The following is a 24620-nucleotide window of genomic DNA, read 5'->3' on the forward strand; positions in this document are numbered from 1 at the left end:
CTGCCATGTTTCAGTAGCTCAAGTGCCAACCTGGTGGCTGACGGCAGAAGGGACAGCCTAGCTAAGGGACCTCACAGAAGGGTTAGAAGGGACAGCCTAGCTAAGGGACCTCACAGAAGGGCCAGAAGGGACAGCCTAGCTAAGGGACCTCACAGAAGGGTCAATATAAGAAGCACACCTTACAGAGGAACAGTGCCATGACATTGATAAATGAAAAACTTTCTCTACTAATAGAGGTACTGGGATAAGGCCATATATTTATACACGATGCTCAATCACTTGACTATATGAAACTTAAAACATCTCTTTTGGTATAGACATATACACACATATAATATGCTAGTTTCTTTAAAAAAATGAAGGAAACAGGTTAAAATGAAACTCATTTTTAAATTTCATACCATGTTCTAACAGTTATACTGTTACAGGCATGCACAACAGTGCTGAACAGTCATGGATACAGAAAACTCTATGTCGACAGGGCAGAGGAACTAGCTGAGAATGTTGTGTTCTTAGCAATTTAAGCTTCAGGGCTAGGGAGATTGGACAGTAGATAAAATACTCATCATGAACGTTGAGGCCTGGATTTAGATCCCCCCCAGCACCCACGTCAACATTAGGGAGGCATAGTAGCCCATCTGTAATTCCAGCACTCAGAAGGTAGGGACAGGGGATTCCCTAGGACAAATGGCTACGTACACTAGGCATACAGATCAGCTCTGGGTCCAAGTGAGAGAGCCTTCCTCAATGAATAAGGTAGAGAAGAACAATAGGGGAAGGTTCCCAATATCTACCTCAAGCCTCCCCATGAACACATTATGTAGTTACTTGCAGTCACTCACATACATACACAGATACAAACATACACACACCCCTTTACTTTCCAGCCAAGTACAGTCTACCCTTATAACCCATCACTTAGGAAGCTGAGGCAGAAGGACTCCCAAATTCTAGCCAGCCTGCTTGCCAGAGCATGACCCTGTCTTAAAACAAAAAGGAAATAAAATTTCCAGTAACAACAACAACAAAGTAAGAACTACTCAATATGTATATGGATAGTATTTTAGAAAACGACTTATAGTTAATAATCTAAATATTTACTATATGGATACATAGTATATCCAACCAAGAGTTGGTCAAGACAAAATAAATTCCATATTTTTAGTGGATCTTATTTCATTTCAATTTAATATTTTTGTGTTGTGTATGTCTGTATATATAAATGTAATTTACAATGTAATTCTTCATAATTATGAGACATACAGCCATTGGAGGAACCCACCAACACCTGCAAACCTTACCTCATTCTTTAATGATAATACATCATAGAATATAGTTTCCAGTTCCCAAATGATAATTTTTTCATACTAACTCCATCTAAGAGCAAAATGTGAAGGTACTGCCCTTCCAATACCTTTCTGTGACCAAAGGCAAGAAACAATAAAACTTGAGTGTCACAGCTATGTCTCACAGATGTTGGGAAAAACTAGCGAGTTGGTGGTTTATTTTCAAGTATGTTATACAGCAAGTATAAGAGACTGAGGATGTTTCCTTTCTGTCCATCAATTATAAAATGCTGCTATCTCTCATGAGCACAGTCATGTGGTGTGTGGCTTTCCATGTTTCGCTCATTTCACATTGTATATATATTGCCTCACAATTCTCATGACTGGTAAGTATCCTTGTGGCTAAAATATGGACCTACTGTCTATGTGTACTGCACAAAGAATTAACTATTGCACTATACCTGCTCTGGGCTACACACTGTATTGTAGACCACGGCTAGTGCCTTAATGACATCAGGCAACAGTCCTTGACTTCATGTTATTTGTCTCAGCCAGTTAGTAAACCGAACATTTGAACTATGTGGGGTTGTTTTTACTATGCCAGTTAAAAGGATGAGAGCTAGAGGCATGAAATTTGAAAACTTAATAAGCTTATAATTAGTAAACATCATAACTGATACTATAAAATGCACGATGGAAAATTCTAAGTCTGTGAGAGAAATAAACAGTAAAGAATCATTCAGTCTAAAAAACATTCACCTAAACATTGTTTAAATTTAAAAATAAAATTACTGTGAAAAATGTATGTATAAGGTGATCCTTGATCCAGCTATTTCATTGGTGATAAAGTTTTAGCTAGTAAAAAGCACCTGTGCGTGGGTCTTTAGGCGTGTGCCACATGAGGTTAATTTTGGAGTTGTGCACCTTGCTTTTCAAGAGGACCCCTCACTGGGTACCAGTGCTAACCATATTAGACTCGTCTGGTGTATGCTAGTTTCCTATAGCCATAATAAAAGACCATGAACAAGGAAACTTATAGAAAGAAGGGTTCATCTGAGATCCCACTTCCAGAGGGAAAGGACTCCATCTCCATGACAACAGGTGAGTGCTGCAGCAGGTAGGCATGGTGACTCCAGTGCCTAAGAACTCTCTGTTGCCTCTGGAGAAGGAGGGTAGGGCACATAGATTTTGAAGCCTCAAAGCTTGGCCCTAGCAATAGATTTTCTCCAGCAAGGCCACACCTCCTAACCTCCTGCACCTATCCCAACAACTCCCCCAACTGGGACTACGTATTCAAATGTCCAAGACTATGGAAACATCCCGTGATGTCCCATGTCCACCTCCCTCATGTTGGGATTAAAAGTCAATACTGTTGGACCAACAGCCTCATACCTATTTTCTTAGGTTTCCCAGAGACATGTCACCCCAAAGTCAGCAGGAAGTAGTTAAAGATCTCAAAGACCCCATTCCTGGTTCATCAGCACCTCTGTCTAGATTTTCCTTTTTTTAATGACAACAAAAAGGAGGAATGTTATTTGCATTCCTACTAGGATCCAACAGCTGGGTATGCCTGACTCACTATAAACAAGGCTGCTTGCCCCCTCCTCACTCTCTAATCTCTCTTACTCTCTGCCTTTTCTCCTTTTCTCCCTCTTCCTGTCCACATGTTCTTAGCTAGCCTCCCCTTGCCACCTTTCTCTGTCTCTACTCCCTTCCCAACTCCCCTTCCCATGCCTTAAAAAAAACCCTCTATCCCATCCTATATCCATCATATGGCTGGTACCTCAGGGAGAAGGGATGCCTCAGTATGGTCCCACAGAGCCACCTCTCCCACCTCACCATGCCTGGCTCTACCAAAACATATCCTGGTCTCCTTTCTTGTTTACAGAACACAACAAATACCCTCAATTTACATAGGTGCTGGGGACTGAACTCCCGTCCTTATGCTTGTGTGATGATCGTTTTACTAAGACTATTTCCCCAGCCGCGAAGAGTTTCTTTCACACGTTCAGTGTCTTGTGTTTCTAAGTGCACTGCCGTATTCACCGAGTTTTAAACAAAACCATCTGCACATAAGGTCTGCAGGGGGCGACCCTAGCTCTGTACAAGTGTGAGGCCCACAGAGCACAGAACGACAGACAGATACTTTCAAAGTTGCTGATTGCCAGAAGGAACGAGTTGCTGAGAAACTTAGAGGCAAACACCTCTGATTCTGGAGAGTTTTCAGAGCTAAGAACACAGCAACTAGCAGATTAGGAAGCAGTAATTCATAGTCTTTGCTTTAATTTTAACTCATATTCAGCTTAAAGAAGTTATCAGGATTAAATGCCACTAAGTGGAGTTTGGGAAGTCTGAGGTCTAGTTCCATGTTCTCCTGAGTAGCTTTCTGAAGACACATTTTCCATTCCCATTTAACTTAGAGAAGAGGACAGGCACTTGGCTCTTTACTGACTTTGAGTAGCCAAGGCTGTGCTTTAACTGGCAATCCTTTTGTGTCAACGGTCTCAGTCCCGGGGTTATAGGCATGTGCCACCACACACAGTGGGGACTATAACACAGATTCAATGTTCAGCATCAATTGAGCAGATATTTTAAAAGATTAATTTCTGAAGAGTTATCTGGTCCCCCTTTCAAGAAATCAACTTAGGACAATCCAGTATTAAGTCATCCAACAGCGGGTCTAAATGCACATTACCCACAGAGCTGACAGACACATTACTTCGCATATAATTAGTTCAGGGCTTAAACGGGCAAAACACAGTAACAAGTCTTTAATATGAAAATTCAGGTGGGTGCAGTGCGAGGTATATACAGTCCAGGGTGTAGAGAGGGTAGGGCTATGCAAGCCACAACATGAACAGTTCATACTTCACAGAGAAAACAGAAGACACGAGGAAAAAATATTCGTGACTGATTTTAGATGCAATTTCCACCCAATTTAACTATTTCTGGTTCACTTACAGCTAACAGTAAATAAAAAACAAGTGGGAGGTTTACTTCTAGTAGACCCTAAGACATTTCAGTTGAGGAAAACTGGAGCTGTGCTGTGCTGTCATCAAGTAAGGTCTCGGAAGAACAGAATGAAAATACTGGAACCCTGTTGCTATTCCTCATTGTTAGAAGGGGCATTTTTTTCCTTTGTTAAAACTCAAAATGATAAGAATTTCAGTAAGAATTTAATGCTAGAAATATTATTACCAAGGTAATCACCTCGAGTAACTAAAAAAGCCCAGCCTCCCATGCTGATGGGCTTGCCTTCACACAGTATTTCAGCCTCTGTCAGGATGCTGGTCTGGGGGGGGAGCAGGAGGGGGTTCCACTGAGCTGCTATGAGCTACAGGGCCCCACGCGTCTTCCCCCTGCTGTGCCTACTTCCACGGTGGGAGTATAGAGAGGACCTAATGCGTGCTGTCTGTAAGCGTCTGCTGACGGGAAGCACACCCTCAAGTTTTGCTACTTTTAGCTTTTAGATCACTGATCATTATATTATATCTCAAATTCTATTTATTTCTTTACAGTAATTTTTGTCTAGACACAGTCATGGTAAATTAGGAATTCTTTTCTCAAGAAAGGAAGGGAAATGACTTTTTATGCAATGCCAGGAAAAACAAACAGAATGCCTGATATCAACCTAAGCCCTAGCTGACTCAGTAGTTTGGCCTGTTTACTACAGGAGAGCAGCAAGAACAGGGAGAAATCCCCTTAAGACACAGCACAGCACCAATTGTTCCTGGCTGCAGGGAAAGTAGGAGCCCTGGGGAAAGTCCTCCAGCAGATGCATTCTAAGGCCCAGGAGAGAAGAGTGCACCACCAGGAGGGCTTGGTTTATATAAGAGAACAACAAAACAAGCCCAGTTCAACTCTTGGGTATATCTGACTTGACCTGTATTCCACACTAACAACCCAATGTAAAAGAAAATGGCCTCATTTCCAGAGATTAAATGGCTTTCACCATTTCTATCTACGCCATCACCAAAGCACTCAGCAGCTTCAAGAAGGTGGAGGAACAAAGAATGGCTCAGATGATCAGAAAGCAGCTAGGAAGCTGGTAGGTTTCAAGTCTAAGCCTTTCACTTTGAAGATAGGGCTCATCAGATCAGACCTAAAACAGGAGCAAGCTCCCCATGCTGCCTGCAGGAGCCTGCTCGAAGTAGGAGAACCTTCAGCAAATATTTAAAGAAAGGTTGGTTAAAGATGCATCATACACACCAGGCAAATGGAAAATAGTACGTCTACACTGCCAGACCTGGCAGACATCAAAACAGGAATTGGTATCACAGTTCAAGAGCAATATAATACAATATGGGAGTAATCCAAAACACACAGGCATCTAAAAAAACAAAAACCTATAAAGCTTAAAAATGTATACGATGAAAATGAACAGAACTCAGGAGAAACGGCCATTTCCGCAACTACAGAATGGGTGCTGACTGCCAGGCCTTGTTATCAAGATACTGGACACAAACAAGAATGCTGAAAGGCTTTGCTTCCAGAGGTCCTACTCTACTGAGATAGACAAAGGCGTTAATAATTATTCACATTATGTCATAGAAGCATAGAATATACATCTTTTCTGGGGGGATGAATGGAAGAAACAGTGTTAAAACTTTATAGGGATAAAAAGGTTTTATAATACCAGTATAGTTACCTAACATCCTTAAGTAACAAATCCACGATCATCTGTAGATGTGCATGTAGTTAAAATGTTTCTTCCAGCTCATCTATAATCTAAGTTAAATAATATTTAATAGGAGCAACTCTCCTTCTCTGAGACACTGATGCCAATGTGAGTCGAACAGTTTAACCGCGGTGTCTCAGAAAACTATGACAAATTGGTAGTTATTCTATTTTACTAATCAAGGATTTTGTGCAACTCCTTTATTTCATATACTAAATTATACATGGTGAACACAGATATAATGAATTCAACGTTTCATTATGGTGGGGGGGGGAAGTGTGAGGAAAATGTTTAAACACAGTTAAGTGTTCAAAATGTGATGGAAGGTGCAAATGCAGAAATGTCTCACCAAAGGGGGTCAGGAAACACCCCTGGACACCTTTCTTCTCAAAAGGACAGTAGGGCCTGAGTGTAAAAGAGTGTATGCACATGTAGACTTTGGCTAGAGACAATACACAAAAGAAAAATCATAAGTGTACAACTGATAAGCCTCGAGATTTGTAACTAATCAAGAAATCACCACGGTGGTCACGATACTGACTAATTTCATCATAACCAACTGACTGCTCCTCTTTGGTTGAGGGCTATCTCTCCTTTGGTTTCTGGTTTCAGGAATCACTGTTTTCTGTTGCCACAGACTGTCTTTTTACAGAAATGGATTCTTCCACTATAGGTGCTGTTAGAGCTGGCTTCTTATCCTGTGTCTGAGGACTGCACAAATCATCCGTGTCTCCGTGTTAGCCCACTTCCTGCTGCTGTAACAGATTACCTGAGATTGGACAATTCAGAGTGATAAGAGGTTGCTCTTGGCTCAGGATTCTGAACTTATTAAAGCGTGGTGACTGGATCTACTCAGCACCTTGTGAAGGCCTTTCCTAGGCAACAGGAAGGAAAGAACAAGCACGAAAGGAGAGAGGGAAAGGAGAGGACATGCTCTCCCAGCCGGCTCCTGGAATAACTCCCCGCACACTTATCTATAGGCGTAGTAGATGCTTCCTGGGCATTAGAACACTCGAAGAAGAAAACAAGAAGGTCCCAGGGACTGCGACAAGGATCACATGCTCTTGTGTGAAGTAAACACATCCGAATTCTCTCAAGCTTCACTGATTCATTCCCAGACTATACAAATTACAAAAGGGCAGCAGCCCTACTACACTGTAAATATATACATCTCATATCAATTTTAAAACAGCCCTGGTGTATAAATTATGACTTTAAAATTCAGGTCTAGAAAAAATAAAGGTTGAGAAATAAGATAATGATAAAGGAACTACTTTACAACTCAGAGATAGTCAACCGGACCACTGTGGAAGGGCGATGCAACTGGACTCACTCCAAAATTCACTACTTCTTTTAAGCCAGGCTTGACTGTCAACCAATTTTAACATCAAAAGCAAGTTTTTGAAAAAATACCGACCTTCATTAACTTGTGAACTCATGAAATACCTACCAATCAGAAAATAAATCATCACCGTTCTTTTCCTTTTCACAAAGAATTACATAATATTGGATCTAAGTAAGATGAATTTATAGTGATGTTTCTTTTTCCCCCTCTCCTTTTAGTGAAAGATCTTTTTCCCCTCACAACATAATATATCTTCGTTATTGTTTCCCCTCCTTCTACTTCTTCCTCTATCAGCCCAAACGTCCCGCCCATTCAGATCAACTCCTTTTCTGACTCTCATTAGAAACAAACATGCCTATAAGGGATAGTGGTAAAGTGAAATACAATATAACGATATAAAATATAGGATAAAACTAAACTAACACATTGGAATGGACAAAGCAAACAAACAGAAGAAGAAGAGCCCCAGAGAAGGCATATGGTCAGAGACCTACCCGTTCACCTTTGTGGAAATCCTATGGAGACGCTAACTACACCAGAGCCATAATGCATACCACACAGAGGCCCTGTGCACACGGCCTCTGTGTCCGTGAGTTCAAACGAACTCTGATCATGATGCATTGAGCATGCGAGACCTTTGATCTTTTGATGAGCTTCAAATTTTTCAGTGTCTTAACAATTTTATTGAGGTCTTTTACTTGCTTTCTTAGTTACCCCACAATATACTATTTGATGCTATTATTGTTAAAGGTATTGCTTCCCTAATTTCTTTTGCAGTCCATTTGTCATCTGTATACAGGAGGGCAACTGATTTCTGTGAGTTAATTTTATAGACAGCTACTTTGCTGAGAGAATTTATCAGTTGTAGGAGTCCCCCAGTAGGATTTTTAGGGTCATTTATGTTCTATTATAGCACCTGCAAATTGCTACTTGACTTCTTCCTTTCCATATGGTATCCCCTTGATCTCCTTTAGTTGTCTTATTGCTCTAGCTTAGACTTCAAGTACTATATTTCTATATAGAGAAGAGTGGACAACTTTGTCTTGGTTCTGATTTTAGTGGAATTGCTTTGAGTTTCTCTACCTTTAACTTGATGTTGACTACAGGCTTGGTATAAACTGCCTTTATTATATTGAGGTACTGCTTCCTGTATCTGTAATCTCACCAAGACTTTTATCATGAAAGGTGTTTGATTTTATCCAAAGCATGGTTTGCATCCGATGAGAGGATGTGTGTTTTTTCTTTCAGCTTGTTTATATGGTGGATTACTTATTGATTTTCATATACTGGACCATTCCTGTATCTCTGAAATGAAGGTAATTTGATGATATTGGATGATCTTTTCAATGTGCTTTTCTTTTCTGTTTGCAAATATTTCATTGAGTACCTTTGACTGTGTTGTTATGTAACACTCCTCCAAGACTAAACCATTCCCATCCTTTAGGGGAGCTTAAGCAGGGAGGTAAACTACTAATAATTAGTCTCAGGAAGTTCCTGAAACTAACCAGAATCAGTAGGCCAGTCCCTGACAGAGTATACAATAACACCTGTCCCTCTCAGAAGTAAAGCTGAGTTTAAAGAAGACTGAGGGAGAAGGGCTGAAGGGACTCTGAGAGCAGACCACCTGCTTAGAAGCAGCAGAGACCAGCTGAGCCACCCTGCAGAAGTGTAGGCCAGCTGAGGCACTCGCAAAAGCTTGGAATATCCAAGATACAATTCATAGACGACATGAAGCTCAAGAAGAAGAAAGACCAAAGTGTGGATGCTTCAGTACTTCTTAGAAGGGGGAATAAAATACTCACAGGAGGAAATACAGACGGTGTAGAGCAGAGATGGAAAGCCGTCCAGAGACTGCTGTACATGGATCCATCCCACATGCAGTCACCAAGCCCAGTCACTATTGGGGAGGCTAACTGTTGCATGCTGACAGGAGCTTGATATAGCTGTCTCCTGAGAGGTTCTGCCAGAGCCTGACAAATACAGAGTTGGAGGCTCAAAGCTAGTCACTGGAATGAGCACAGGGATCCCAATGGAGGAGTTAGGGGAAGGACTGAAGGAGCTGAAGGGGTTTGCAACCCCATAGAAAGAACAACAGTATCAACCAACCAGACATCCGAGAGCTCCCAGGGACTAAACCTCCAACCAAAGAGCACACATAGAGAGATCATAGCTCTAGCTGCATATGTAGCAGAGGATGGCATTGTCTGGCATTAATGGAAGGAGAGGCCCTTGGTCCTGTGATGGCTTAATGCCCCAGTGTAGGGGAATGCCAGGGTGGAGAGGAGGGAGGGAATGGATGGGTGCGAGAGCACCCTCATGGAGGCAGGGGGTAGTGGGATGGGATGGGATGTTTCTGGAGGGGAAACTGGGAAAGAGGATAACATTTGAAATGTAAAAAAAATTCAATAAAAGAAAAGCAAAAGAAAAAAAAAGTAAAGGCTACCTTGGAAAGGAAAAAAATTTACTCTTCAACCTGTTGGGCCGCCTGAAGGCTGTGTAGGTTTGCCAGCTTTTGTGTGCAGTCATCCATGCTGTATGTGTGTGAGCGTGAGTACACGCTGCATGAACACATGTGTGGACCTGGCTAATGCAGTTGTGTTTAACTCATTTCTCCTCCTGTAACTCCAAAAAAATCCTCATTGGTTCACCAAGTCAGACTTTGGTGGTACCAGAATTTTGGTCTCTTGTGGGCTGCCTCTCTGAGATAAGCAAAATGGTGCCTTTTATCTTCCCAGGAAAAGGTTCACAGAACAACATATGTTCACAAGGAAAATTAATCTGTAATTTTCTTCCTTTGTTGGGTCTTTATTTGGCTTAGGTATTAGGGTAACCAGGACCATGTGATACAAATCTGGCAGTGTTCCTCCTATTTTACTTTATGGAATAATTTCAGGAGTACTGGCATTAACTCTTCTTTGAAATTCTGTTAGAATTCTGCACTAAATCCATCTGGCTCTGGGCTTTTAGAAAACGACTGCTTCTTTTTCACTGGGGGTTATAGGTCTGTTTAAATTGCTTCTGTGGTATTGATTTAACTGTGGTAAGTGGTGCGATATCAAGAGAATTATCGACTTCTTTTTCATTCTCCGGTTTGTTGGAGCACGGGTTTCTAAAGCATGTCCTTCTGTTCTCACTGGCTCTCCTGTCCTGTCCCTCTCATCAGTCCCTCTGCTAATGTGGATAAGGCTTTGCCAGTCTCACTGACTTTCCTCCAAGAAGCAGCTCGTGGTTTCACCAAGCCGCTGTGCTACTTTCTGTTCCTATGTTCTTGATTTCAGCCCCAAGGCTGATGACTTCTTGCTCTCTATTTCATTTGGGTTTGATCTCTTTTCCTTCTATAGCGTTCAGGCATTCTGCTGATGTACTAGTATGTGCTCTCCCTAATTCGTTTTATGTAGGCTCTTAGTGCTAACGTCTCTTACAACCACCTTAATCGTACACTCTGTGCATGCTGTGTCTCAAAAGCCTTTCGTTTCTTAATTTCTGCCTCGACACATTTTCCAATCAGTAGCGGGCTGTTCAGTTTCCATTAGTTTATAAGTGTCCTGTTGTTTGCTACTGTTAATATCTCGCTTTAATCTGTGGTGGTCAGACAGGATGCAGGACGTTAGTTCAGTTTTCTTCTACCTCTTGAAAATTGCTCAACGTCTGAGTATGTAGTTAATTTTCAAAAAAAGTTCCATGAAGCACCGGGAAGGTATATATTCTTCTGTGTTTAGCTGAAACGTTCTGTAAGCATGCGTTAGCACCCTTATTCTTCTGTTCAGGGGGCTTTCCTCTGAGACGCCGGTTTTGAGTTCCTCCATTTTCACTTCCAGACTTCCTTCATTTTGTGTTTTCTGTTTTCATTCTATTACCACCTCCAGGTCTTGAACAGCTTTACTCATTTCCTTCAACAGTCTGTTTTCATAAGAATTCTTTTAAGCATTTTTTTTTTTTCATTTCCTTTCTAAGGACCTCTTTCATATTCATAAGCCTATTTTGAGGTCTTTTATTAAGCTTCAGCTGTATAGTACAGTGTTCAGGGCCTGCTCTGGTAGGGTTGTGGGCTCTAATTGAGACATATTGTCCCGGCTGTTGATGTGATTTTACCCTGGCATCCGGGTTTGGGAACACTGTAATTCTCAGTACTGTTATCTGGTCTTGTCTTTGTTGAGTAGGTGTTTTGTTCCTTGGCTTCTGTTGTGGTCTCTGGTTCTTGTGAGGAGGTGGTAACTATGTGGTACTGGGTAGGAAATTTGGGGGAGGGGTGTCATCCGGATAAGCATGGCCACTGGGGGTTCTTGGTGCAGTGATTTCTAGGTATTAGGTGGTGACACTTAGGAACAGGGATGGGCTAGCAGGATTGGGATCCACAAGAGGAAAGCAGGGTGTTCATCTGAATTGGCTTAGTCCCCTGAAAAGGGGACAGACAGCCAAGAAGGTCACAGCGGAAAGTCTGCTACAGAGCTGGGGACTCTCCGGGGAACTGGATGTTGAAGAATGGAGAAGGAAGTGGTGAGCTCTGCAGTTGTGCTACCTGCCTCCTGGGTCAGAGCAGCTCCCAAGAAATGCCTGCTGGTTTGTTAGCTAGAATAAAGCAATGTGTGAGGCAAGGGAGTAGGGAGGGAAAGAGCTAAGTGATTCAGGGGCAATGGGGGTTACAGGGCTGTGGGTGGAGAGGCCATGGTAAGTGGTGTACTGTGGTGTTGGGGATGAGCCTGGGGGACCAGGTCTGGAGGAGGTGAGGGAGAGGTGAAGAGCCTCATTAGTCCGTCTGTTCCCCTCAGCCAAGTGGACTCCCTGTTTCCAGGGAGTGCAGGAAGTTAGGAGGGGAAGATCTGTGCGACCCACAGATGATTGGGTGAGGAGGGGGTGGGGGTGAGGGGTGGGGGGTGGGGGGTGGGGGTGTGCAGATGCTGCAGAGGGAGGACTTGGAGGAGGTAAAGATCTGCAGTTTGCCTACCCGCTTCCCCGGCTCCAGGGGCCAGAGAGTTTCTAGGGCATGGCTGCTGGCATTGGGGCAGGGATGAAGCAGTGAGAGAAGGAGGGATGTTTGAGGGGAGATTTATATGATCCATTGCAGACAGGGTGGTGGTGAAGGGGGCCACAGCAAGGTCACCTGCTGCTGTCTCAGGAGGGAGGAGCTGAGGAGAGTATGTCCAGTTAGCCCACCTGCTTCCCACACCGATGTGTTTCATGACAGATCCACATCAAATATTTCTGGCTTCTGACTGGCACATTAATAAGACTTTGCTGTTTTCAGCTCAACTTCATTTTACTTTAAATATAAGGAAAAACAATTTTAAGAAATAAAATGAACAAAGCTCACTTTGCCCGTGTCAATAAATTGTGACAAACTGGAAAGGGTATCCAGTTCAAGTATAAGAAGGGTGCTCCGTAGAAAGCATTCAGTTAAGACTGCTCGAGACAGAAGGGTTTATTTAGAAAAACTAGATATGTACAAATGCCTTCAGCATGACTCTTCCTCCTAGAAAAGGAAGAAAATACCCAGGGCAATTAGTAGGCTGATGTAATTTCAGGTTTTATCATCCATGCTTTTTGGGCAGAAGAAATAGCATAAAACCAAACTTATCTGTTTAAGAACTTGAAGGATATACCTTTTCCTACTGTACTGATAGCAGCAAAACTGTTTTACCTGGATTACTTTATCACTAAAATATTGACCAAATCAGAACATCCTTTAGTCTTAATAAACCAAGTGGCATTTACACACTCTTCTATGCTGACAGACATGTCAAGGACACAGGGTCAAACAAAGCTAAGCACGCCCGTGCACATATTTTTAAAGGAAGATTTTGTTTTGTTTTAAATATAAGGTTTTCCTTCCTTATCTGATTTCATTCATCTTCATTCAGGTCATAGTAGTTATTTTTGTAATTTACAACAGATTGAGCAAAATGCTCATTTAAGATTTTAGAAATTCCATTTTTAGAATTTTAGAAAAGTTCTCAGGACATGTATATTCCTGTATTTTTCACCTGGAGATGAAACTACTCAGGTAGAGGCATCAGCATGTTTATTTAATGTCAGAGTATGTATGTATCTGTAATAACTTCCAAAACTGCAGCAATTACAGAGACGATGATTACCAGGGGCAAGGCTGTCAGGTCTCTGACGGAGCTTCTGATACTGAGGATTGAATTCTCAAAGTTCAGTCTCTCTATCTTTAAAATCTGGCAGGGACGCGTCAGGTTACATCTAAAAAGCTCTATTTTTTAAAAAAATTATTTATTTCATTTTATAGGAGGATAACACCAATGCATATTGTCTAAATGTTTGGGTGTTTCAAATAAAATACACTATTAAAAATAAATGAGTTCTGAAAGACCAATTTCTCAGGCTCGCAGTTTGCATGAGACATTCCCACTCTCCTGGGAGGGCCAGAGTTTTTGATTTTCTCTGGGGCTTCAACAGTGTGAATGATTGAGGGCAAAGTACTTTACTCAGTGCAGTGACTCCAAACTACTTTACAGAGTCACACAGTGCAGTGTTTGACCAAATATCAGTTTAGTCTGTGATCAGTCAAGTTGACACATAGAGTTATAAAGATTTATTTTTACTTTATATGTCTGTGTGTTTTGCCTGTAGGAAAACAATCACCAAATGCATGCCTGGTGTCTGTGTCAAATGGGAGCCCCAGGTGCCCTGGAACTGGCGTTGGACTATTGTGAAAGGCCGTGTTGGGGTTGGTAACTGAATTCTTACTCTGGAAGAACAGCAAGAGCATTAGCTGAGTCATCTCTCCACTTTAAACACTGTAAATTCTAGGAAGCCTCCCTTCCTTTCGTAGTGCCTCATGGCTTCCTTCACTCGACAGATTCCGTCTCAGTAGAAAGATCTGAACCTTTTGCTAAATGTGGCTTATTTTGACCTTTTGAATATTCATCCGCAGAATGTACAAAAATAAAACTACTGCTGACCTGTGTCCTGGCTAGTCTTAACTGTACACTTGGCACGGTCCAGAATCATCTCAGAGAAGCCTCAACTGGGACATCACACAGATCAGCTGGCCTGTGGCCACGCCTGCGGAGGGATTGTCTTGATAAACTGATGCAGGAGGGCCCAGTTTCTTGCGGAGACAGCATTCGGTGGGCAGGTAGTCCTGGGCTGGGCAAGATCACCATGCCAGCATGCCAACACTCCTCCCTTCTCATGCTTCAGGCTTCTGTCTGAGTTCCAGCCTTGCCTGCCTTCAGGGACGGGCTGTGACCTAAGTGAACACGCATCCTCTCCTACCCCAAGCTGCTTTCAGTCAGTGCTTTAAAATTATAGCAACAGAGATCAAAGGAGAACACCTGCTATTTCTTCCTGCGCGTGTCAATTAAGAGTCTTACGATTAAGAGTTTCTACAGAGAAAAAAGTAAGAACACACAGGAGTAACAATAAAAGCCAGAGAAACAAAGAAACCTCTACCCTTTCTGTACCAGCCAACTGCTCCCCCTCTGGGAGGTACCTAACCTCACCCCTTCCCTACCCCCAACCTAGCCCCAAGCCACTCTACAAAAACATGTTTTTGTGTTTCTGTTTCAATCTGACTCAGTAGGGATTAATTTTTCTCTATGTTTACAGAAGGCTGATTAAAGAGAGGCCCATCGTGTTTCTGTTTCAATCTGACTCAGGGATTAATTTTTCTCAGGTTTACAGAAGGCTGATTAAAGAGAGGCCCATCTTTAGTTTGTACCTTCGGTGGCATGATTCTCCTGATGGAAAGGAGTGACAAATGCAGCTGGACTTCGGATAACTGTCTTATGAATTACAAGGAAGCCTCCTCCCATAAAGGAAGCCCAGCCTGCTGTGACAGCACATCTGTAGCCCAGGTACTGCAGAGGCTGAGGCAGGAAGATGGCAGGTTTGAAGTTAGCTTGGGTCACTCACAGAGAGCGCCCATCTCATCCCTGCCCTGACACACCGAATTCTACATACTTCACTTCAATGGTATATGTGCATTTTCTCAGTTCGTAGATTTTGCAAGTACAATCTTTATTATGTGGTTAATATCTTCAAAAGGAAAGAAAAAAAATGCTTGCTATTAAAAAGGGGCCTTCGTGACTTGAAGGGGATGGTCACCCATGATCTAAGCCGCTTTGCAAACCACATAAATCTGCCATTCTGAGCCATATGTTTATGAAGGAGTTTTCTGTTTCCCTTAAATATTACTATCTATGTTAGTGTATAGTACATTTAATATTTAATGATATAAATGATATTTAATTTTACCAAAAGAAAGTATTTTCCTGAATTAATGGCAGACATACCTGTAATGTTTTTAAATATTTATAAATCTACTAGGGAAGAAAATTAAACTTCAATGCTTAAATTCTACCATTTTGCCAAAACACTGAATTTCTATTTGACTAAAAGCATGTTCAAGTCTTTATTTAAGTTTTTAAATGAAGAAAAATTGCCAAACATTGACATCATTTCTCAAATCAAAAACCCATATTTCTAAATGTTCTAGGTGTTAATAGCATCTGCTAAAAAATAGATAGAGGAGAGCAAACATTATAAATATTCCATTAGTGGAATGATAAAAATGAGTCACGAGGAAAAAAATTACCACGGTCATCAAGTACTCATGTCAGAAGCATAAACTTGTACTTCGTGACCTATTGTATTCAGATTTAAATGATGCCTTTATGTAGGACTTCAAAGTTTTGCATTTCCATATATAACAGCAGATCAGGACAAGGAGAAAGCTGGGTAGTGCACATCCACAAGCACTGCCATCACAGATGCCGTTCAAAATGAGGTCCCAACCCTGCATCTGATGGACACAGAGCTACGCCTGTACACCATGTCCACCACTCCGGGTCTCTCTTCAGTGATGGCTGTTTGAGAATTCTTTCTAAACCATGCTTCCTGTGACAGGTGGCCTGTCAATGGCACTACCGAAATGCAACCGAGGATAGTATTTATTAGTAGGCTCTCAACAAACATCGTGGGAAATTTATGTTAGTGTCAAAGGTTCAGCTCTAACAGGTAAAGTGAAAGTGGTAAAAAAAAAAAATTGTTAGCGTTCTCACATATTCCTTTTCCCAGAGCTTTATAAAGTGATTTCCCCTGGCATCACCTAAACCGTAATAACCAGGAAAAGTCAAGTCAATGGCCACTCAGACTTCCTACACAGGCGCAATGAAGCCACCTGGCCTCCAAGACACAAACACCAAGTGTGAAGAACATTCGTGACTTCTTATTGACCGCCCCACCCACAATTATCGATTTTTGTCACATGAGATACCCCCATCAGTTCAGTTCTACCTGCATATCTGTGACATTGCAATTACTCAGAAACCATCACTCCATGTCTTTGCTAACATGTTTTACAGAATAGTGCTACTTGGGAACTAATCAAGCATGGGCTAGTTTGCTCCTCTCTGATGTTTTTATTAATAGTAAAAATTTACTGTTTGGGTTTCTTAGTACCATTTTAACAGACCAGGGATTTCAAACTGTAAGAATCAGTTCCTGAAGTATTTAACATCAGTATTAAACCAGGTACAAATGCTAACCAAGAACCAACCAACCATGTAACACCCCAATCTCCCACTTGACATTTACACTTCTCTCTGGCACCAAGAGCTGGCCTGTTAGGACAGCTTTGCAAACCTGTGTCTCACATCTCTCCCCATATCCACGCTGTACGCTGCTGGGAAAGTGGCAACGTCAATCACAGCTACACTGCGAGCCTTTTCTTGTCAATACCTCAGGATGTACAGTAGATCCTTACGTTAGGGGTTTTAAGTAGGTGACGACTATTAGCAAATATGCAAAGTCAGCATCCTTTATCACCTGGGAGCTGCGCCCCTAATCAGGCTACTTGAAAACAACTCCACCTTCATGAGCAGCCTGTCCCCCAGCACCGTCTCTGAACTCCCCCAGCACAAGGTGCACACCATCCCTGTGCGGGGGGCTTTATGAACGTATACTTTCCTGGGAACCCAGAAGTCATGTCAGAATCTGTGACACTGGCCTTCTGACCAAGTTCCTCTCTGAGGCAGAATTGCTCTTTCTCTTTTACATGTAAACCTGTTTATTTCTGCCTCTTAAATCTTATTTCAACGCTACCGGTTTCATTTAATGTATGTATTTGTTTATTTATTGTTAAAAGTATGGAGGAACAAAAAAATTGTAGGCAATTTTGTTCTTCACTTTAATTGCCCAAATACTGTAAAAATAGCACTATGAGGTAATGCTTTATAATTTTATGTACGCATGGGGGAGGGGAAGAAGAAGAAGAAGAAGAAGAAGAAGAAGAAGAAGAAGAAGAAGAAGAAGAAGAAGAAGAAGAAGAAGAAGAAGAAGAAGAAGAAGAAGAGAGAGCTTCCATCCCAAGAAGAGCTAAAAGAAGCAAGAGTATTTGTCACAGAAAAGAGAATATGTTTACCTCCTGGACATACGGAATGCTTTAAGCTTTTTATTTAAGTATGTAGAGGCTCACAGGAAGCTACCGGACATACAAAGACACACAGACATAGGCACACACAAGCATGTACGCAAACATACAAACAAACACCAATCAACCCAAGACACCCAAGGCCCCAAGCATAGCATGTTCTTGTGGAATATTTACTTTCGTATCCCAAAAGGATATCACACAGTATAGACACAATATCTCCATCAGGACACCCACCCTGGTGAGATCAAAGGCTCTCTTCAGACCTCATTAGTTCCCATCTTGTGTGTGTACATGTATGCACATGTCTAATCAATTTATCTATGTACAGGTTCGTGCTGTGGCGCTAACACAGTTTGCAGGACTCACTTTCACACAGATTTAGACTTTTAGCAATGGACTTAATAAAGGCAAACATTTTTCCTTTCCTCTCTCGAGAGACTTCAACCTGGACATATCACACAAAGTATCTTGGTTCGAAGCTAAACTAGTAGGAAAAAAAGTCCATTTTTTTTTTCTTTCAAAATTTAAGTTCCCTCCTTGAGGTAACCACCAAAACCCAATGTATTTGGGCGATGTTTCTCAAAACTACACAGTGTTATTTCTTGGATTCTGTTAAAGAGCAAGATGAAAGTCACTAAGTGGAGCAGTGAGCAAACTCTGCAGAACGCTTACCAAGGACACCATACCTAACGCCAGCCGACACTCTCTCACTGTTACCAGGGGCACATACATAGGAGTATCCTAGTAATCCCCTGCTTGCATTTGTTTTACGGGTCTGTTTAATAACTGTAGCATCCCTCTTTAGCATGAGGTAAGAATCATACAAACCAATTTGTTTTGTTCACTGTGGCTGCCAAAAAGCTGAGGATTACCTAGTGCTTACACAGAGTTAAGTATTCTAGCCCTGGATTTTCTTTCCTGCCTTTCCTTATAAGCTCCCGGTCTGTTATACGTTCACTGTAAACATCCAGCACACATTCCCGTATAGACGAGATCAGGTTGCAGTATCGTGTAGAATTATCATTATTTCCTTTGCCTAATGGCTTATAACCCATGTTTTGCTTTTCTACAGAAACCCTACTTGGAGGTGGACAGTGACACAGGGTCTCACTATGTAGTCCTGGCTGTCCTGGAACTCACTATGTAGACCAGGCTGGCCTCAAACTCAGAGATCTGCCTGCCTCTGCCTCCCAAGCACTGGGATTAAAAGTGTCCTACCATACCCAGTCATGAATCCTATGTAATCCATGAAACAAGTCTATTTTAACCTAACACAATTCAGAGCTAAAAAATACCAGACACATTAAATGATGCAGCTGAAGTCCTATCTGTCTCATCACCTGCGTTCCACGGGGCATATTAAACTTTTATACACTTATATATAACTTTTAACAGCCTATCTCTTTTCCTTTCCTAGAAGGCACAATTTGACCTATTTTAAAAGGCAGCGGGACCTTGTCCTCTTGCTATCACTGTAGGAAAAGCTACATACGTAGTGTGTACTTAGCATCGTGTCTGCTTTTGTCTATGGTATTTTCTCTACTTTATTTGGAGCACTGTCCTTTCTCTATGTTTTTTTAGCGCTTACAAGAACTATAAGATAGCATCTACTTCAATCCACACAGAACATCTTTATGAAGTATTTTCATGCAATAACAGTCATAACCAAATCTAAAAAGCTCCCTTGCAAAACAGTTATTCATTCTTTTCTTCTATAAATGGCATACTTTGATAGTAAGTTGACTGATTAAAGTTGAATGTCATCAGTATGCTACTAGCTAATAATTCAATTTCTTCTGAGACGAAACATTGAAAAAAAAAAGCAGCAAAACCCTCTAACCAAATAATTAGATCACTGAAACAAATATTTCCAAGTGCCAGAATAAATAACTCTATTTAATAAAGCTGCTGCAAATATTGATTACCTCTGCAATTTCAAAGCATTTTTGTACTATATTAACATACAATAATCTAATTTTCATTATAAAATATTATTTAGATATTATTTCTTGGCACTTGCAGTTAATTTAAACTAGATTATTCTGGCCCATGCATAAAAATAATATAACAGTGGGGCTGGGGAGCTGGCCTAGCAGGTAAGAGTGCTATACAGGCGTGAGAGCCTGAGTTCCACTCCTCAGGGCCCATGTTAAAGGCTGGGCCTATAGGTGCCTGTAACCCTGGCACTGCTGCGCAGACAGAGCTGAATGAACCCTGGCAGCTCACTGCCTAGCAAGCTCGGTCCAAAGAGCAAGATTTTAGTCCATGGAGAGGACCTGTCTCAAGGTAATAAGGAGGCTGGCAGAGAAAAATATCCAAGGTTTACCCCTGCACATTCATGTGGATGCAATACCACCCCCACATGCCAATCAATCAATCAATCAATCAACCAATCACATCACACATTTAGAATCAGTAACATGCATGCATTTGACCATTCTCTTGTATACCTGAAGTCAACTGAATAATAGAATTCACTTTTCTTCACAAAAAAGTGCCTCTGGCAAACTGGATTACTAACTTGTTTTGATTATTTTATTCACTAGGAGGACTGTAATTTTCTTCTCTGTGGAAGTGAGACACTACATCATATAAGAGTCTTAAAATATGTATATCGTTCTAATAATTGAATTATGTTAACAGCAAGCATTGTCTTATTGTAAGCAGCATATTCAATTCTAAATTTCAATTGCATTAATCTTGCTCTTTGCATAAAATAGGTAATGAAATTTATACAGTCATTTTCTGCTAGTCCCTACTCATACCTTTTTGTTGTTGCTGTTTTTATTTGTTTTGTTTTTGAGACAAGATTTCTCTTAGCTGCCCTGGAACTCACTTTGTAGTGAACTCTAGAGTTCACTGCTGACCTTGAACTCCAGAGATCTGCCTGCCTCTGCCTCCTGAGTGCTGGGATTAGAGGCATGTGTATATCAAATGCTATTTCCTAAACTTAAGCGTTAATATCAACAACAGAAACTCAAACCTCCAGTAACCACTGTATCCCTGGGAACGTTAGATGTAGATGAGACGTCCCATGGACCTTTAGAGCTTTAGGGACACTAAACAAATCAGCAATTTAAAACGTGCATCGCTCTAATTTTAGGAGTCAATGAAAATAGGGAATGCTACAAACATTCCACGTAAGGCAACCGTGAAGTTCTGTGCATGTAGAATAAGCATTTCTGAATGCTTCTCCGTTTAAAGCAACATTCCTGGCAGGTTCTACTCCCAAATTTAAATACAATGTTTCTGTATATGACTTCTTTGCCAGATGTCAAACTTCTCGAGAACAGTTACTCTGGCAAAGCTAACAGTTACTCTGGCACACAAGTTTTTAAACCTTGCTTGCATCAAAAGTCTATTTGAATGCTGTGAAAGAGGAATCCGTGGTGAAATGCCTCAGAGGTGATAAGGAAGAAAGCACACTAAACAATTTGAAGTGGAAACTGTTGCCAGCCAGTAATTCTTTCATCTCCGCACAGGAGACAGAGATGCAGCCAAGGTTGGCCAGCAGTAAAGCTGGACTACACCCCGTTCGTTGGTGTGCTGCTCTGTTTCACACTGTGGGGATTATATAAGAAAATTTCCTTCCGTTAGGAAGAACGCCCATAATGGGAACTGACAAGGCTGTTACTAAAACTGAAGCCTGACCTACTTCTCTGCTAGAGTTCCAAGCATTTTATGGTTATTTCTTTCAAATAGATTGCTAAGGTTATGTTAGCAAACATCGATCATACAGACACAGATTTCTCATTTTTCCCCTCCTGTCGTCAGCTGCTTACAGTGCCTCTTCTGCAAATGCTAAGCTTACTATCTATCGGGACGCCTACTGCACGCCTGCCACCTCCCTGAATAAAAACCACACCTTTAAAAATTGGGCATTTGGAACAAACTAACTACTCATCTCAATTACGGACAGGTTAAATTTTGTTGCGATAAATATGAACTTTAAAATATGTTGCATTTTGAAGAAGCAAGTCTCTTAAATTTACTAATTTGTAATGTTTCCTGTCCCTCACCCCCACCCCAAACCCCTCAAAACCACCATTTTCTTGATAAAGGGGAAATGGTTCATTATTTAAAATAGAAGTCATCATGCTCTTTTCAGGTAGGTTTAACTTTCAGGTTTCTTTCTTTCTTTCTTTTTTTTCCATGTGGAGAGGTTTAATGAGAGAAGAAGAGTAGAAGAGGAGAGGAAAGGAGGCTGGCCATGGGCAAGTGGAGGGAAGTGAGGAGGGGAATGGGGAGAGAAGGGACAAAGGGGAGAAGCAGGGAAGAGAAGAGAGCAAAGAGCAAGAGTCAAGTTTCCAAACGATAAATGTACTTCAAATAAATTTGCAAGTAACTAGACAGTACTAAACCCATACTTTTGTATCTTGGTGTTGAAGTATAAACTTCAGTTTTTCTAGAATAATTTTGGAGAGAATGCTAAGAAGTTGACAAAAATATAATTTAAAATGAAAGAAAAAGAAAGCAGTCTTAAGTTATACACGTGACAACACTGCGAATGAATCTGTTGTCACATATTTACAGCAATAAATCACTCAGGCTTAGCAGTTTTAATGCCCTTAGCTCCATTTTCTTTAACTGAGGCTAAGAAGTGAAAATCTGGCTTAAGTCACCGTTTACTTGTCAGTTTAACTGTAATTTCCACTGAAGGATGAAGTAGCTATAAATGTTTCTACATAAATAAAATATATTAATGTTACAGCCCCGACTGTACCAATAAAACTTTATATTGCATATCTCATAAGGCAAAGGGGGCAAACACTGTACATACTGTCACAGTGACCTTCAGTTTCATCAAATTATATCCGTATCATCTTGACATTTGCCACCCAGAATTCAAGGTTCTTTAAAATACACAGGGAATAAACTGTGTTTGCCCATGAAAACCACACAGGACCAGAGGAGAGTGCAGTGCTCTCTCTTCTATTCTGCCATTACCAAGCGAGACTCCAGGACAAGAGTCTCATAAGAGGAAATGATTCCCACGTTAGGAGGAAAAAAATTTCAAGAGAACTAAAGCTGACTAATATGTAAAGACTTTGACAGCTTTAAATTCTCCAGTAAACACGAGGGCAAGAACGAAACCATAATTTATAACACTTTGAAAGTGCATGCAACCATTCTGTAACTGCTACTGTGCAGGGGTTAGGTGTATGTGCTAATAAAAATAATTCGTTTTTATAGGAATGAATCATTTGAGCTGAGATCACGATCTATGATGCTTAATAAAAACCACTCACACACACACACACACACACACACACACACACACACACACACACACATGCATACAGTCACGCAATGCAAAATTATAAACATGAAGAGCTCTCATTCTGTAAATAAAGCTAATGCCTTAAGACGCAGAGCAGAGCATGTGTAACTTTACAAGCATCACCAGGGACAGGAAAACAGAGGCCACACTTTACATTAAGATGCCCTGGACATCGCTACACACAGGAAAGAGAGGAGAGTGAGGAAAAGGAGCCTACCTTTACCTACACACCAATTACAGCCAATAACTACAGTTTCTTCTGCTGTTTTTGTTTTCACTATAAATATGTGCATGGTTCACAGGTACAAATCACATTTTAAAACACCATGTTAGGCCCCAAACCCAAATATTTAGTATTCACAGAAAAATACAACTCACTCAAGGTATGGAGGAGGACGTAAAAATTATCCTGGTTGTACAAATACTGGTTTTGTAGGTGGTTTAAACTTGAATGGTTCAGTGTGTGGTTTCTGGCTCAAAAATAAAAATCTAGAGGAAAGAAGGTATGTCTAATGAATCTGAAAACACTCAAAGTCTGCTGTTTGTTGGCTGAGCTCTTTTTATACAGCCCAGCCTGGCCTTGCACTCGTGATCCTCCTGCCTCTGCCTCTGGAGTGCTGGGATTAGCAGTGTGTGTCATCAGGTCAAGCGTTACGCTCACTCGGCAGTTTTAGTGTCTGTGAGAAGAGAAGTAGCAACTGCGGGTTTGTTTGCACTTAATCCCCCGCAGGTTCTTGCTTGTCCTGTGCAGCACGGCGTTCGCTCCCAGGGGTGTGGTAAGGATGGCAATGATGTAATGGAGCCAATGTGAATGCAGTGGGCCGATCTAGCTTTTGAGGAGATGATGGAGTTCAGGAATGGTTTTACTGAATGGCGATTGGTTAAAAAACTTCGCTTGGACAGACTCAGAAACTAGAAACTCTCCATAAGCATGTTCGTTTAGATAGCACTTCGGTTAAGACTTAATTTAAACGATCTGCGGATGGAGTTTTGTTAAACTTAAAGGTCTCGAGAGGTTTAGCAATTTGCTTAGCGAGTATCTCTTGTAAAGAATGGGGATTCACTCCCTGTAGCTACTGAGTTGAGAACAGGATAGCCCGAGTCTCCATCAGTTCTGCTGAGTAAGCAAAGCTACAGCTAACTGGCCTCTCTGGGAAAGTCAGTCCTTGACACCAGAGTGAAACTAATTCCAAAATCCTAAGTCTTAAAGAGCGGTAAGAGTATTACCAAGATCTTGATACTTACGGCTATCATAGCATATGTTTCCTAATGCCCTGCCAGTTTGAAGCAGCACTTCCTGGTCTTTGCTATTTAACAGCTGTACCAGTGGTGAAATCAATCCGGCATCTACACATGGGATTCGCATAAATTCTGAAAAGAAGAGAGGTGTTTAATTAGAACTCGAAATATACGTTCATCTCTCCTAATAAACACATATTTTAAAAGTTTAAAAGGCTTACTATTTGAAAGCACATTTCTGTTCAGGCTTCTTGCCTACAACCCTGTTAAATACCTGATGGAATCAATAGGCACACATAAACTAGTAGGATCTCATTATCTGCTGTCTGTAAACGCCGTCATAAACCAATAGTGTTTTAAGTTTCATTCTGACGAAGCTAGCACTGTCTACA

The 24620-nt window shown here is 41.2% G+C and overlaps 2 protein-coding genes across 9 annotated transcripts in view; one reads left to right on the top strand and one right to left on the bottom strand.

The window, feature by feature from the left end:
* Positions 1-14237, top strand: part of LOC120100955 (uncharacterized) — a 94787-nt gene extending 80550 nt beyond the window's left edge. Inside the window, exons 5-6 of the mRNA XM_087642840.1 lie at positions 8558-8625; positions 13901-14237. Of these exons, the coding sequence (XP_087498966.1) occupies positions 8558-8585 (28 nt within the window). The 3' untranslated portion in view covers positions 8586-8625; positions 13901-14237. The remainder of the gene's footprint in view (positions 1-8557; positions 8626-13900) is intronic.
* Positions 1-24620, bottom strand: part of Rap1gds1 (Rap1 GTPase-GDP dissociation stimulator 1) — a 144975-nt gene that overhangs the window by 47416 nt on the left and 72939 nt on the right. For all 8 annotated transcript variants that reach the window (XM_087625050.1, XM_087625046.1, XM_087625047.1 and 5 more), the window contains 1 exon segment: positions 24235-24360. In XM_087625050.1, the coding sequence (XP_087481176.1) occupies positions 24235-24360 (126 nt within the window).

This window comes from Rattus norvegicus, chromosome 2 (genome assembly GCF_021556685.1).
Source record: "Rattus norvegicus strain SHRSP/BbbUtx chromosome 2, alternate assembly SHRSP_T2T, whole genome shotgun sequence".
NCBI classification, from domain to species: domain Eukaryota; kingdom Metazoa; phylum Chordata; class Mammalia; order Rodentia; family Muridae; genus Rattus; species Rattus norvegicus.